This window comes from Oryzias melastigma, linkage group LG16 (genome assembly GCF_002922805.2).
Source record: "Oryzias melastigma strain HK-1 linkage group LG16, ASM292280v2, whole genome shotgun sequence".
In the NCBI taxonomy this organism is placed as follows: Eukaryota; Metazoa; Chordata; class Actinopteri; order Beloniformes; family Adrianichthyidae; genus Oryzias; species Oryzias melastigma.
The window spans coordinates 6,072,253-6,086,980 of NC_050527.1; the positions used below are offsets into that span (position 1 = coordinate 6,072,253).

Consider the following 14,728-nt stretch of genomic DNA (forward strand, 5'->3'; position numbering starts at 1 on the left):
TTTTCTGCAGTTCACAATATACACTCAATTAATGTAGAAAAGATGCACAAAATGTCCAAAAGATAAGATTAATATTCCAAACATTTGGTAGAGTTTAGTTTATATTAAAGTTCCACTTCAACTGTAATTTTTCTATTGTAAAAGCATTCCCAGTTATGCTATTTTTAGCCAAAAAAGAAAAAAACACACATAATTTTTTAAGACTAATTTTCTGCAGAGCAGCAGCAGCTCATTAGAAATTTGCATCTGAGTTTGGGGTGGGGATGTTAGCCTCAGCTAATTTCCCATCATCCCTTTGTTTATGTGCTCTCCCGCTATCTTATAGCACCTCACAGGCTAACATTAAAAACCCAGCTAGCAATATTGGAGTCATCCAGCTGTACAGTTTTGAGCCAGATGGCAGCTAAGAAAAGAAAAAAAAACGTTAATGATATATATGTCTGTAAGTGGATCCAGCAGAATTGTAGCAGAGAAGGGATACTTTTCCTGCCCATGGTAGGTGCTGCATCACCAACCGCAGGTTTTCGTCTGTTGCTGATCCAACACGATTTGTATAAAGAAAGACACACAGTTTTAATATTAAACTTTTATATTTCCTCGATTATGAGAAAAAAGACTACAGGAACATGTTAACAATACCAAAAACACAATTTTCATTGGTGTGGGTCTTTAAACACATTATAAAAAAGGAGAGATAACTCAATATACTCACTGATAACAATAGTCATTCATTCAAGAGAATCTCCATTTAGCAGAATTTAAGAGCAATAAAAATCTGCAGCCTATTTAAGCCACTCATTTATACCCATTTAACTCTGGAATAAAACATACATTATTATCCTTAATCATCAGCATACATTATAATATTTAACATTCTAAATAGCCTAATCTTTACTTTAATATAAGTTTGAGTATTAAATTATTGAACTACAGTCTTCACAGAATGTTGAGTCTGGATGCTGCAAAGATCCTCCACACATTGGATATTGGCTTAGATAACTTCCTAATCTCATGCAACATCCCCACTGGGTTCGTTAGGCCAGAAAGATCATTAATTTTTGTGTTAAAGTCACTGTTTTACTCAAGTAAAGTGTTTGACTTTCTTATGAGAATTTATTTAAAAAAAAAAGCCATTTAAGCAAATGTAACTACATCTAATGTCCTAATTGCTATTTATAAAAGTACAAAGTATTTGAGCTACAATCAACAAAAAGATAAGGAATTTACACAAATGAGTAGCTGAATTTGGAAAGTGAAGAGTTGAATAAAAATCTCAGAGGTGACGTTCAGCTGAATGCATAACCATCATCTATGTAACTTGCAATGAAATCGTGTGGATTCATGGATTTAATGACCTTACTCCTCATTTGCCATAAGGCTGTTTACAACCTGCAGCTGCAACGCTAATGCTAAAAGCTAACAAGTCAATCACATGACAGCCGCTTGATGCATTTAGGCACGTGGACAGCCTGCTGACCTTGAAGGTGGTCATTCAAATCGAAACGGGGAGCAATTAAAGCAAATTTACTAAATTTACTAGCTGATGAGTTTAGAATGTTACAGAATAAAAAACATCAGATTTGGTAATAAAACCTTTAGAAAAACTGTTAAGGCTGGAGGATAAGGAGATTTTACTTCAGAATCAGACAGAAAAACTCACAAAAATGATCACTACAATTAATAGTTGTTTTAAAATGCATCTGAATAAACAATTTTATGAAACTACATCTAATGTCAATGCTATATTTTAGATTATAAAGTCAGATTTTGTTTTAAACATGACATTAATCAGTAATTGCTCTCATTATTTTGAAAACGCAGTGTACATTTCTTATAATTGTGCATCCTTTATGCTTTTATGTCATTGTCATTTGCTATTTTTTTGCTTAAATGTGCCAAACATTACCTGTCATTAATATAAATTTATACAAAATTATCTATATATGCAATAAATAGAGAGAATAAAATCACCTTCATAGGAAACATTGTATTAACGTCATCAGAAAACGGTTCTTTATCTTGTAGGAGTTGCCAGTCAGCTCCCCAGAGAACCTGATTGGAATTGATGTAGGAGAGGGGGATGCAGATGAGTTTGGTATGCGGTCAGAGAGCGAAGGAAGTGATTATGCCCCTGGGAAGAAAAAAAAGAAGCGCTCCAGCTCCGCCAAAGATAAGAAAAAAGGAGGCGGGGCGGCCGAAAAAGGAGGTTCCAAAAGCAAACGTAAAAACCCAGAACCAGAAGATGACGACGATGACGAGGATGATTGCCAGGTGAGAGCTCATTAACGCCGTGAGCGTATTGCGTTTGTTAGTTTGCGAGAGGCGAAAACCGTCCCTTTTCCGGTTGCTATTTTTAAACTCCTCCTTCTTGTGCTGCAGCCTAAAAGCTCCACGCAGCTGCTGGAAGCCTGGGGCATGAAAGACATTGACCATGTCTTTACTCAGGAAGACTACAACTCCCTCACCAACTATAAGGCCTTCAGCCAGTTTGTCAGGTGAAGAAACATTTTATGCTTTTTTTTAAATTACTTTGTAATCACATCTTTTTTCATGGATTAAATTATAATCCATATCGTTTGTGTGCCACTAGACCTTTAATTGCAGCAAAGAACCCCAAAATAGCTGTGTCCAAGATGATGACTTTAATGATGGCAAAGTGGCGAGAATTCAGCACAAATAACCCCCTGAAGGTATTAAAATTAAAACTTACACTTCTTTAATTTAAGTATTTGTAAAATGGAAACGTTCTCACTTTGGTGTTTTATCGTTTTGTAGGGTTGTGCTACTGCTAATGTAGCTCTGGCAGCTGCCAGCGTGGCTGCAACTGTGGAGAACATGGTGGTTTCAGGGACTGACGGAGCAGAGAGCGTTCCTGCTGCTCCTCCTGTTTCTACCTCTACTCCTGCTGCTCCTGCTGCCCCTGCTGCTGCAGCACCAGCTGCACCCGCAGCCACACCCGCACCTCCTCTTCGCAAAGCCAAGACTAAAGAGGGGAAAGGTACAAACGGCTGAATTTGTTGAGAGAAATACCGGGTTGCATTGGTACTTAGTACATTTTTACAAATGACAGTATGGACTTTTATAAATGTCACTACATGGCTGTTATTCTTTAGGTCCAAATGCACGGAGGAGGTCGAAGCCGGCGCCCAAACCTCCTCCGAAGCAGAAACCCAAAAAAGTGGCTCCTCTGAAAATCAAACTAGGAGGCTTGAACAGCAAAAGGAAGCGCTCGTCTGTAAGATACAAATCCTTGTGATCTAATCTGCTGAATCTGTTTATCCCACTGCTCCTAATACTTAAAAAAACTGCTAAAATCCATTTTTTATGTCTTCCTGTTTCTTAATTAGAGTGATGAAGATGAGCCTGATAATGACAGCGACTTTGATGATGGGAATTACTCTGTGTCAGATGGCTCCAACCGCAGCAGTCGTCTAAAGAAAAAAGCCAAGAGCGCAAAGAAAAAGAAGAAAGGTATGGTGGACGGTTGAAATACAATCAAACATCTGATCTTAAGGCTAAAATTTCATCTTTTGATTAAAAACAGGCACCACAATAAAGGCCAAAGTTAATGACCCACTCTAATAAAAATTGTGTTTTTTTACATGTTGTAACATAAGTGATTGATTCTAAAGAAATTCAGGTGTTAAGAGGTTAAGATTAATACTGCATTCCTGAGTATTTCTTTATTTAAATTGTGGCAAATCAGGAACAGACAAAAAAATGCTTGAAAAAACTTGTAGTTGTTACGTACAAACTACAAGCTCCAGTATTGCTTGCTATTTTTGTTGGACCTAAGGATGCAACAGATCACAATATTCACGGTTCAGGTCTTATCGTAATCTTAGAGTCACGGATCGGGTCAATAAAAAAGGAAAAACAGGACAAAAATCACAAGATAAAAGTTTACATTTTATTTTTTGAAATGCTTCAAAACGTTTATTTATCAAAAAATATATAAAGTACTTAAAATACACATATCTCACATCAAAACATTGCTCATTAAGGCCTTTTTATAAAATGACCGACTTTGATGCCTAATAATAAAAAAAATCGGTGCAATTTGATGTGCAATGTTAGGTAAGTACCGTGGCCAGTGATCTGTTGCGCCCCTTGTTGGGCCTAATATTCGGTTGGGGGTGTGAGGGGCTGTAAGCTAGCAAGAGAGAGTGTAAACAGAGGAATGATGGGAAATAGTTGCATGCTAACACCACACAAACTGTCCCGCTCACAACTCGGAGGCGAATTTTTATTGAACTACTGCCTCTCTGCAGAAACTGTCCCAAAAATGGGCACTTTTTAAAATATTTCACCTAAAAACAGCATAATCATAATTAAAAAAAAACACTGTTAATGCTTTTACAAAAAAATCTAAATATGATTGGAGTGGAACTTTTACAATGTTATGAGTTCTTGACGCATGTTTTCTGTAAACCTCTTGTTTCTCCAGTGGAGACAGAAGATGGTGATGGATACGAGACCGACCACCAGGACTACTGCGAGGTCTGCCAACAGGGAGGAGAGATCATTTTGTGTGACACCTGCCCCAGAGCGTATCACATGGTCTGTCTGGACCCTGACATGGAAAAGGCCCCAGAGGGCAAGTGGAGCTGTCCACACTGTGTAAGTGCTTCCCAATGGTGTGCAGAAGTTTTGGAATTATGGAAGTTACAAGTCAAATTAACTGTTTCATTGAAAATAATGAAAAGAAAAATAAATTTTTATTTTTTGTTGAATTAATTTCTTTGTTCTCTATGCACACACCCCTGTTGCTCCACTGTTATTCTTCACCACCCCCCATAAAAATACGCACACCCCACCCCCTCCCTCTTTTTTTTCTTTCTGCATTCCTTCCCTGCCCATCTGCTTCCCCCCCACATACACGCTGCCGCCTCCCGTCTGCGGTTCTGCCTCCAGGAGAAGGAGGGGATCCAGTGGGAAGCGAGGGACGATTTGTCTGACGCCGAAGGGGAGGATGATGACGACAGGAGGGACGAAGGGCTGGAGGAGGAGGATGATCACCACATCGAGTTTTGTCGCGTGTGCAAGGATGGCGGCGAGCTGCTCTGCTGTGACACCTGCCCCTCCTCGTACCACATCCACTGCCTCAACCCTCCTCTTCCTGAGATCCCCAACGGAGAATGGATCTGCCCCCGCTGCAAGGTGAGCCGCGTCCTCGCTCTGATCTGCTTTTGTACAATTTCAGATGACAGTCATTCTTGTTTTATTTTGAAAATATAACTTAACATTTTAGTGCTACTTTTCTAAACCAAAGGCCCCTTGAAACTATTTCTTTGACAGTGTCCACCGATGAAGGGAAAAGTCCAGAGGGTTTTAACTTGGCGATGGGGTGACCCCCCGCCCCCCACTCCTGTCCCACGGCCTCCTGACCTCCCTGCGGATGCCCCCGATCCTCACCCTCTGATGGGCCGCAGAGAGAGGGAGTTCTTTGTCAAGTGGTGTAACATGTCGTACTGGCACTGCTCCTGGGTGAAGGAGCTGCAGGTACATCCCATCAATCACCCTTTACTCTGATGCTTGTAACCAATCATCTAGTTACCTGACAGCCTCTTGCTGTTCTCTACAGTTGGAGCTGAACTGCCAGGTGATGTTCCGCAACTACCAGAGGAAGACTGACATGGATGAACCGCCTCCTGTGGACTTTGGCGGCGAGGGGGACGATGACAAAAGCACCAAAAGGAAGAACAAAGATCCTCTCTTTGTCCACATGGAGGAAGAGTTTTGCCGTTTTGGAGTCAAGTTGGAGTGGTTGATGATCCACCGTGTCCTTAACCACAGGTAAGGGATGTTAGGAGTTATTTAGGAAGTAAAAATAAATACATTCATTATTTTAGGGAAAACAATTCAGCCAAGAATACTGGGATATTTAAATGGTAAATGGCGCACTTTACAGTCACATTTGCACAAACATTCACTTACCTTCGTTGACAAACACTGGCACCAACCTATAACCACCAGGAGAAATGTGGGGTTCATAGATGGGAGACGCGGGAACCGAACCTGAGATCTTCTGATCAGAGGTCGACCGCTGTGCACCACAGCTGCTCCAGTTATATTATTGTTTTGCACTAAAATTGTATCAAAGACAAATAAATGAGATGTTTTCTTCTTTTTGTGTTAAATGTTAGTGTTGATAAGAAGAACAACGTCCACTATCTCATCAAGTGGAGAGATCTGCCTTATGACCAGTCAACCTGGGAGAGTGAAGACATGGACATTCCTGAGTTCGATCCCTACAAACAGACATACTGGAATCATAGGTATCCTGATTGTTTTATTTTGCTTTTCTTAAAGCATTTAAAGCCTTTCATGTATAAGTTTTTTTTTTCTTTTTTTTGCTAGAGAGCTGATGATGGGCGAGGAGGGAAGACCTGGCAAAAAACTCAAAAAGCAAGTCAAAGTGAAAAAGGCAGAACGTCCTCCTGCAAATCCAATTGTGGATGTGAGCTTTGATTATTTTGGAAGACAATATCTCTTTGGTGTTCTACATTTTTGAATTTAAGAGTTTGTTTCCCTCCTCTCCAGCCGACTATCAAGTTTGACCGGCAGCCCGAGTACCTGGACAGTACAGGCGGAACGCTGCACCCGTACCAGCTGGAAGGGTTGAACTGGCTGCGGTTCTCCTGGGCTCAGGCCACAGATACCATCCTGGCTGATGAGATGGGTTTAGGAAAAACTGTTCAGACGGCCGTTTTCCTCTACTCCTTATATAAAGAGGTGTGTTTGAGCTTTATGGGAGCACTTATTTACTTTTTTGACACTTTGTCCAGTCTGTCCTGCACTGTCGTTCTGTACAAGTGAAGGCTAAGACATGGGACATAAACTGATTTTGTCCAACAAAGGGGATGGGTTCAAAGAGAAGAGCCTTATCCTAAAGGCAGGACAAGACAAATCCTTTTTTGCTCATTTGGATGATCTACAACACAGGAAATCTGATTCTACCTTTTGTCTTCCGCCTGATGCAGGGTCATTCCAAAGGTCCCTTCCTGGTCAGCGCTCCTCTCTCCACCATCATTAACTGGGAAAGAGAGTTTGAAATGTGGGCTCCTGACATGTACGTGGTTACCTATGTCGGCGACAAAGACAGCAGGGCTGTAATCAGAGAGAACGAGTTTTCCTTTGAAGGGAATGCCATCAGGGGAGGAAAAAAAGCCTCAAAGATGAAGGTAAGACTAGCAGTTGTTTAACAGATTGTTAAATATGTTTTGAGAGATATTTCAGTGCAATTTTGCACTCTTTTTATTTAACTGTTTCTGCGTGTAGTAGAACAGATATGGACTGAGCTAGTGTGAGGTCACCCATAGAAAATGGCTTGCCTCCGGCTCCAGCAAGATGAAGCTAACTTAGTTGCCATTTTTCTGTGGTATTGGTGCCGCCATTTGGAGCCAGTCGACAGTCTGAGTCATGTTTCTATAGCAACTACCTTTGCCAATCATGAGTGAGCTTGTTCAAAGTCCACAGCTCTTCCACTTCCACAGGAGAATCTGTCAATCAAACGTTTAATATGGAGCCAGTGGGCACCACATGCTTTTACTGGGGCATCTGATTGGTCCGTTTATAACTTGAATAATTTGTGATAAAGAAAAAAAATAATAATAGAATAATAAAAATCTAAAAAAATATCATTAGTAAGAAGATGCTAAATAAAGGTATCTTAGCAAGAATAGTATTTCTGACAAATAAAATGACTGAATAATAATGTCCATTTCTTAATGAACGTCTACGGGATTTTGGCCTTTTGGAGCCAGCAGGACTACTTCCTGTTTGGAATGGACAAGGAAGGGGACCACTCAGTCCAGATCTTTCTTATATAGTCAATGGTGCAGTGCCTCCTGATTAGCTGTTGACCTTGTCAATTAATCTCCTCCATGCCGGTCCCCAGTACAGAATTTGCCATATGGACATAGATCTTCAATTGTGATTAGATCTTTTTTTTCTTTTTATAAAACTGGACTTATTTTTTTAAAGGTTTGAACTTTGAGAGTTTAAGCAAAAGAGAAAAGTGTGAAAATGTTCGTCTGTCTGAGAGAATTGTATAAAGTGTGTAGTGAGAAGTTTTATTCCAAGTTATTTTTATAACGTAATTCACGCAATAAATGAGGGAATGCTGCATTCAGAACATTAAAAAAAAGTCATTTCAGATTAGCAATGACCTTAAATTACTGGAATTTCTGTTTAAAAAATATTTGACGCTGGTGTTTCTGAACTTTTTGGTTTTGGACTTAACAGAAAGATTCTCCGGTTAAATTCCACGTTTTGCTGACATCCTATGAGTTGATCACTATTGACCAAGCTGTGCTGGGCTCCATTGAATGGGCTTGTCTGGTTGTGGACGAGGCTCACAGGCTCAAGAACAACCAGTCTAAGGTATTTATAACATAATTTATAGCAGTGCAGCAGTGGAAGTAAAAACTCCTTTGTGATATAACTTGTTCTTTTCATTTTCTGACTGTTCCAGTTCTTCCGATTGTTGAATAACTACTCACTTCAGCACAAGCTGCTGCTGACAGGCACTCCTCTTCAGAACAACCTAGAAGAGCTTTTCCACTTACTGAACTTCTTGACGCCCGAAAGATTCAAGTCAGCCTCTCTTTGTGTTTGTCACAGCACATAGTTGTTTTTGAAAGCCACAGTGAAAATCTCACCACATTTCTTTTTGTCCTGCAGTAACTTGGAAGGTTTCCTGGAAGAATTTGCAGACATTGCAAAAGAGGACCAGATCAAGAAACTCCACGACATGCTTGGACCACATATGCTCAGGAGACTAAAAGCCGACGTATTCAAACACATGCCTTCAAAGACGGAGCTGATTGTTCGAGTGGAGCTTAGCCCCATGCAGAAGTGAGTCACAATGCAGGCCACCAAAAAAATGTCCTTATCTTTATGATCCACATCTTCATTGTTTTCTCTTATGTTACCCAGAAAATACTACAAGTTTATTCTAACGCGTAACTTTGAGGCCCTGAACACTCGTGGAGGTGGAAACCAAGTCTCTCTGCTTAATGTCGTCATGGACCTCAAAAAGTGCTGCAATCACCCCTACCTCTTTCCAGCAGCTGCCACTGTGGGTTTTTATTTTATAGTCTCATCACTGAGTTTTATCCATCTTTGCTCTGCAGCTTCTTCACACGGTCTTCCTCTGTTTTCAGGAAGCACCAAAACTTCCAAACGGCATGTATGAGGGGGCTGCTCTGACCAAGGCTTCGGGTAAGCTCATGCTGCTTCAGAAGATGATGAAGAAACTGAAGGAAGGAGGCCACAGAGTCCTGGTTTTCTCCCAAATGACCAAAATGCTCGACTTGCTGGAAGACTTCCTGGAGAACGAGGGATATAAATACGAGAGGATAGATGGAGGGGTCACTGGAAACATGAGACAGGAGGCCATCGACCGCTTTAACGGTGAGCACTCAATGTCAACGTTTTCCCTCTTTGGACAAAAAGGCTGTTGGTTTTCCTGATGGGAAGTCTGCTCGTTTTCCCGACAGCTCCTGGAGCTCAGCAGTTTGCCTTCCTCCTCTCAACCAGAGCTGGCGGTTTAGGCATTAACCTCGCCTCTGCTGACACCGTCATCATCTACGACTCTGACTGGAACCCTCACAATGACATCCAGGTTAGCATATCGACTCTATTAGGGTTTGGAGATTCATTCATTCACAACAAATTCATCATTTTTTTCTCCTTCTTTTCACTTTTGTTAACAAAAATTACAAATAACAATATATTTTACAAAAACTATTTTTTCTTAACCTCTCATTTGGACAAAAACAAAATGCAACTAAATACAAAAGTAGAAATGTTTGTTGAAAAGACGTTTTGTGAGTTACACATAACGTGAAACAAATTTGTCATGCTCCCTCTTTTGGTAGCTACAACCTTCAAACAGAATTTGCAGCGTGTGGTTTGATGCTTCAGCTTTGAAGTCAAAACCCCACTTCTTGTATCTCAAGCACTCGTGTAGCTTGCAGAACAAACCTCCATTTGCTAACTGCCTTCTTCGTGTCTGCTTGTTGCAAGAAATGAGCGAGTAGAAAAAATGACAATATTACTACACTACTGTGTAAAGTGACTTCTGGTTTACAGATCTAGACTGACTATGCTGAAAGTGGTTTAACACAATTTTACATAAATATTAAAAGGTAACCTTACAAATTTTAATGGAAATTTGCACAATATTATCTTATAAATGTCTTACCTACCTGTATTTTAATTTTCACTGTTAGATTGTTCACAAATCAGAAAACAAATTTGAATTATCCTCCACTATTTGAGGTTCTATTGAAAATATTGACCTTTCATTTAAAGCAGATATTTTTATAATTTATTTTGACTGATGTCGTTCACACGTATTTAAGTGCGATCAAGTACAAAAGCCGATGACTATTCAAGATGCACAATGCTGCATTGTCCGCAGACCCCTCACGCATTTTAATTGCATCCAAGGCTAAAAGTGGTTCTTGCTTTAAGGGGTATTTGAGGTTTATGGGGCAATTTAAGGGGGAATTAATAAAAACAGAAATGATTACCAAGTGTCACAACCAGTAATTTAAGCCACGTATTTTTACCTTTTAAAATAAGTGCGACCAAGAAAATAGTACATATTTTTAAAATGACATGTGAAAAGTCACTTCCTTGTATTTATATTTTTGATAGTTTCCCATTAATTTTATCCTTGTTTAACTTTATTTTCCTGCAGATCAGACACAGTTATGAGAACAAGCAAAGGGGACCAATTTAGAAAATAATTAAACAGTAATTAGTTTTACTTAAATGTGAGACAAGGTGAAATTGTCTTACTTTTGCTCTTTACTTACTTGTAATGTAAGCAACTTGTGCAGCTCTACGTCTCATACCCATTGTGGAAAGCTAGCTTTAGCATAAGTCAGAAGAATAATTACCTTTATAATTAAACAAGTTGCATTCAATGAAGTATTTGTAACCTTTGTCTAACTTTGACTGGGTTGTCAGAGAGAAAAAATCCACAACTTGTTTAATATTGTCCAAAGGAATTTAGTGAAGCAGCTGTGTGCAGCAGACAGGATTACTGACATTTGTATTTTGATTTGTGACTGATCTAAGAGAGAAAACAGTTAGATAGGGCATTTATAAAAATAAATACTGTACAAATTTGTCATGTAAAAAGGGTCAGCTGACCTTACTCCAAATAATGAAAGCCTAAAAAAGCTGGGAAAATAAAATCCAGATTTTCCCAAAACTAAACCTTCTAAAAGAACAAATGGGGATTATTTGATAAAATTGATCTATCGCCCATCCACGAACTCTATCAGGATGTTTGTTTTTAAGGCTCGTGGTTGATCGTGTTCCATATTTTGCAGGCGTTCAGTAGAGCTCACCGTATTGGGCAGAACAGGAAAGTGATGATTTATCGCTTTGTTACCAAAGCTTCTGTTGAAGAGAGGATCACACAGGTCTGTGAAAGACAACACTCCAAACTACAATAATTACATGTTTTTAAGATGTTTTCTATTCATCGGCTCATCTGTTTTTCCGCTCACCAGGTGGCAAAGAAGAAGATGATGCTTACTCATCTCGTAGTGAGACCTGGTCTCGGCTCCAAGACCGGATCCATGTCAAAGCAGGAACTTGACGACATTCTGAAGTTTGGCACTGAGGAACTTTTCAAGGATGAAGCTGGAGACGGTGAGAAAACTGTAGAATTCCTTCATGATCCTCCTTTAGATACTCGTTCAAATAAATCAGTCTCCACATTTATGGGAGTACGAACTACAAATCCAGCTGTACTTTCAATGGAAGATGTTTCCAAAGTTAAATCAAATGCTATTTTGTCTTTAGGGGACAACAAAGAGGATGACAGCAGTGTGATCCACTACGATGACCAGGCCATTTCCCGTTTGCTGGACCGGAACCAGGATGCCACAGACGACACTGAGATCCAGAGCATGAACGAGTACCTCAGCTCCTTCAAGGTGGCTCAGTATGTGGTCAAAGACGAGGACGACGAGGTACATTTTTGTTTGTGATGATGTCTCACTCCTGAAGAGCAGTTGGCTACTAATGGTCTTTTTCAGAACTTTTTCTTTAGAGCTAAGAGTAAATTAAGTGTTTTCCTTTGAGGAGGAGGAGGTGGAAAGAGAGGTGATCAAGCAAGAGGAGAGTGTGGATCCGGACTACTGGGAGAAGCTGCTGCGGCATCACTATGAGCAGCAGCAGGAAGACCTCGCCCGTAACCTGGGCAAAGGCAAACGAACTCGTAAACCGGTCAACTACAATGACGGTTCCCAGGAGGACCGAGGTATTAGACAGGGTACAGAACATAATGGAATCTCTTTTTGTGTGTGTGTGTCATGTGTTGTTGGTGGATTTGTCTTTTTTTGTGTTAAATGTATTAGACAGACATAGTGGTAGCCTTTCTGTTTTAGAAAGTTAGTTGTTAAAACTTGTAAAATATGCTTTTATTTTGAAAAAATAAGTTGTCAGAAATTAAAGTTTAATTTATTTTGTAGTTATTTAAAATTAAAAAGTTGATTTCCAAAATTAGTATTAAATCATGTTCATAAAACGGCTTAAAGAACCCCCCCCAAAAAAGAAAATTTCAACTTTTTGCTAACTATATTTGTATTTTTAATTTTGCAACCTTACAATAGGTCTTCAAATTTAGCGTATTTTGACAATTGCTTCTTAATTTGGCAAAAAACAATATACTTTTATCCTATTTAAGCTGAAGTTGAGGTAGAGACAGCTAATATTTCACTTGAATAAATGATCACAAGCTCTTCTGCTTTTAAAGTTGAACCTTGATATGAAAGAATAAGCAGAACTTATCAAATTTCAAGCTTATCTGTTTGGAATTCTCCTCCCTAAGCGGTTCCACCAATCGATGGCAGGAAGCAGAATATAAAACCTCATGAATGTGCTGTTAAAACGACAGACGAGGTTCCTCTATTTTCATCTGCATACCAACAATGTGGTCCCATTTACATAGTATATTATTCCCCACATTTTTTCTTTATTCTAAAAACAGAAATGTCAAATGGATTTCCGTATTCTGTCCATGTTGACGGTACCTTTTTTGTAAATGCATTCATGTGCATTAAAAAAAATAACAATTCCAGAAATTAAAAAAAAATTCATGTAAGGAAAGGAAATTTTTAATTTTATCTGAGATATTTTTGCAGGAAATAGCTGCTAGAAAGTAGAAATGTTAGATTATCTAACTTATTGTTTTGTCTGTCCGTTTCCAAATTTGGTTTTTGTCATTTTTTTAAATAAATCTTTTTATCTCTCTGTTTAGACTGGCAAGAGGACCAGTCGGATAACCAGTCGGACTACTCCGTGGCCTCAGAGGAGGGTGACGAGGACTTTGATGAACGCAGTGAAGGTGAAGCTCTCTTAGCCGGCTGATTCCGATGATGTTCCTGTTCAAGTTTTGCTCTGAGTTCTTCAGACTTCATTCTAAGAACCATTCAAAGCCTTCATGTTACGGTCACAAATACCACTGCCGCCGCGCCAGGGGGAGGCATCGGAAAAATCTTCAAGAGTCGCCTGATTTTGTTGGTGTGGTCATGAATGTAGGCGACGGAGGTCAGTCAGGTCGGGGATGACCTCATTACGAAAGCTAAGCGGTTGCAGCCGGATCGCTGGCAGACAGCAGCTCTGATTGGACGATATGTAAATGTCTCCGGACAGCCGTCCTTATCAAGTGCCGCCCAGTAGCCTGGGGTTGAATAAAAAGTGGACTATTCTGCACCACTGGTCATTGGCAACTCCGATTTTGAGCACTAATTATAGTTTTTAGACCCCACACCTCCCAAGAAAGCACAAATGTTTTGTCTTCTTCGTATTTTTCTCAGCACCAACCACGATAAGTCAATATGCTGAGTCGCTGTGGTGCTACCAACGCTGTGATGAGTATCGTGCAGCATCAATTGCATCTCCCCATTTGGACCCACAGAGGCCAGAATCCCAGAATCAACGACCTGAACTGCTACTGCGTGATTTCTAACAATCGGATGGTGGCAGTGGGATGGCAGCACAGGGGCAGGGGGGTGGCTGGAGGGTGGCAGTCTGAAATTGGTCAATCATCAGATGACTTTGGGGACCTTAGAGACCCTCCTATCAGTCAATTATTGCATTGCTGACATTGATATAGAAAGAGATGGACAAAACAGGGCTGTGACGTCACTGATAGAAATGCCTTACTTCAGGTTCGACGAAATGAAGTCAGTCCAGTCGCCATCTTTCCGCTGTACGCATATCCTCTGATTTTGCCATTTTAGAGACCAGACAACACTAGTAAGCAGTGATTGGTCTGAGAATCTGTCTGTTAAATAACTTGCGATAAAGAAAATATATAATAAAAAATGTAGGTTTGGCAAAAATAAGTTCAAAAGAAATCTCAGAGCAAGGATGGTTATCCTACCAAATGCTATGACAGACTAATAACTATTTAATTTTCATTAGAAGTCTATGAGATTTTTGCTTTCTGGGACCAGCAGGTACTTCCTATTTGGAACGCGAGGGTGGAAGGGATGATCAGTCCAGTTATCTCTATGTACTGTCTATGGTTGCTGCCTTCCTGCCAGTCACTGGACTGCCACCACGCAGCATCCAAATGTCCCAGGGCGGCCACTAACCAATGTCAATATCGTTCAGGCACGGTTTAATTTTAACGTTTTCTTAAAACATCCTTGGCTGCAGGGTGGAAGGAGACTGCTGCTTTCTGATTACAAAT

General features: G+C 40.0%; 1 protein-coding gene and 1 long non-coding RNA gene across 6 annotated transcripts in view; one reads left to right on the top strand and one right to left on the bottom strand.

Annotated features, from left to right (window-relative positions):
* chd4b (chromodomain helicase DNA binding protein 4b) overlaps window positions 1–14,728 on the top strand; it is a 24,726-nt gene that overhangs the window by 1,865 nt on the left and 8,133 nt on the right. For 2 of the 5 annotated variants that reach the window (XM_024267723.2, XM_024267722.2), the window contains exons 4-27: window positions 2,026–2,271; window positions 2,380–2,495; window positions 2,591–2,690; window positions 2,776–2,998; window positions 3,114–3,235; window positions 3,348–3,471; window positions 4,448–4,620; window positions 4,915–5,160; window positions 5,299–5,502; window positions 5,585–5,796; window positions 6,147–6,278; window positions 6,361–6,460; window positions 6,544–6,735; window positions 6,984–7,184; window positions 8,248–8,385; window positions 8,477–8,598; window positions 8,686–8,859; window positions 8,941–9,082; window positions 9,168–9,417; window positions 9,504–9,628; window positions 11,352–11,444; window positions 11,535–11,999; window positions 12,115–12,289; window positions 13,289–13,375. In XM_024267723.2, coding sequence (XP_024123491.1) covers window positions 2,026–2,271; window positions 2,380–2,495; window positions 2,591–2,690; window positions 2,776–2,998; window positions 3,114–3,235; window positions 3,348–3,471; window positions 4,448–4,620; window positions 4,915–5,160; window positions 5,299–5,502; window positions 5,585–5,796; window positions 6,147–6,278; window positions 6,361–6,460; window positions 6,544–6,735; window positions 6,984–7,184; window positions 8,248–8,385; window positions 8,477–8,598; window positions 8,686–8,859; window positions 8,941–9,082; window positions 9,168–9,417; window positions 9,504–9,628; window positions 11,352–11,444; window positions 11,535–11,999; window positions 12,115–12,289; window positions 13,289–13,375 — 4,162 coding nt within the window. Of the gene's footprint in view, window positions 1–2,025; window positions 2,272–2,379; window positions 2,496–2,590; window positions 2,691–2,775; window positions 2,999–3,113; window positions 3,236–3,347; window positions 3,472–4,447; window positions 4,621–4,914; window positions 5,161–5,298; window positions 5,503–5,584; window positions 5,797–6,146; window positions 6,279–6,360; window positions 6,461–6,543; window positions 6,736–6,983; window positions 7,185–8,247; window positions 8,386–8,476; window positions 8,599–8,685; window positions 8,860–8,940; window positions 9,083–9,167; window positions 9,418–9,503; window positions 9,629–11,351; window positions 11,445–11,534; window positions 12,000–12,111; window positions 12,302–13,288; window positions 13,376–14,728 lie in introns of all 5 variants that reach the window. The other 3 variants (XM_024267726.2, XM_024267724.2, XM_024267725.2) reach the window with 3 other exon arrangements.
* Window positions 5,644–7,087, bottom strand: LOC118599864. The gene is made up of 3 exons (XR_004949397.1): window positions 6,961–7,087; window positions 5,938–6,086; window positions 5,644–5,785 (listed from the first exon to the last, which is right to left on the bottom strand). It is a non-coding gene; the product is annotated as an uncharacterized LOC118599864 (long non-coding RNA).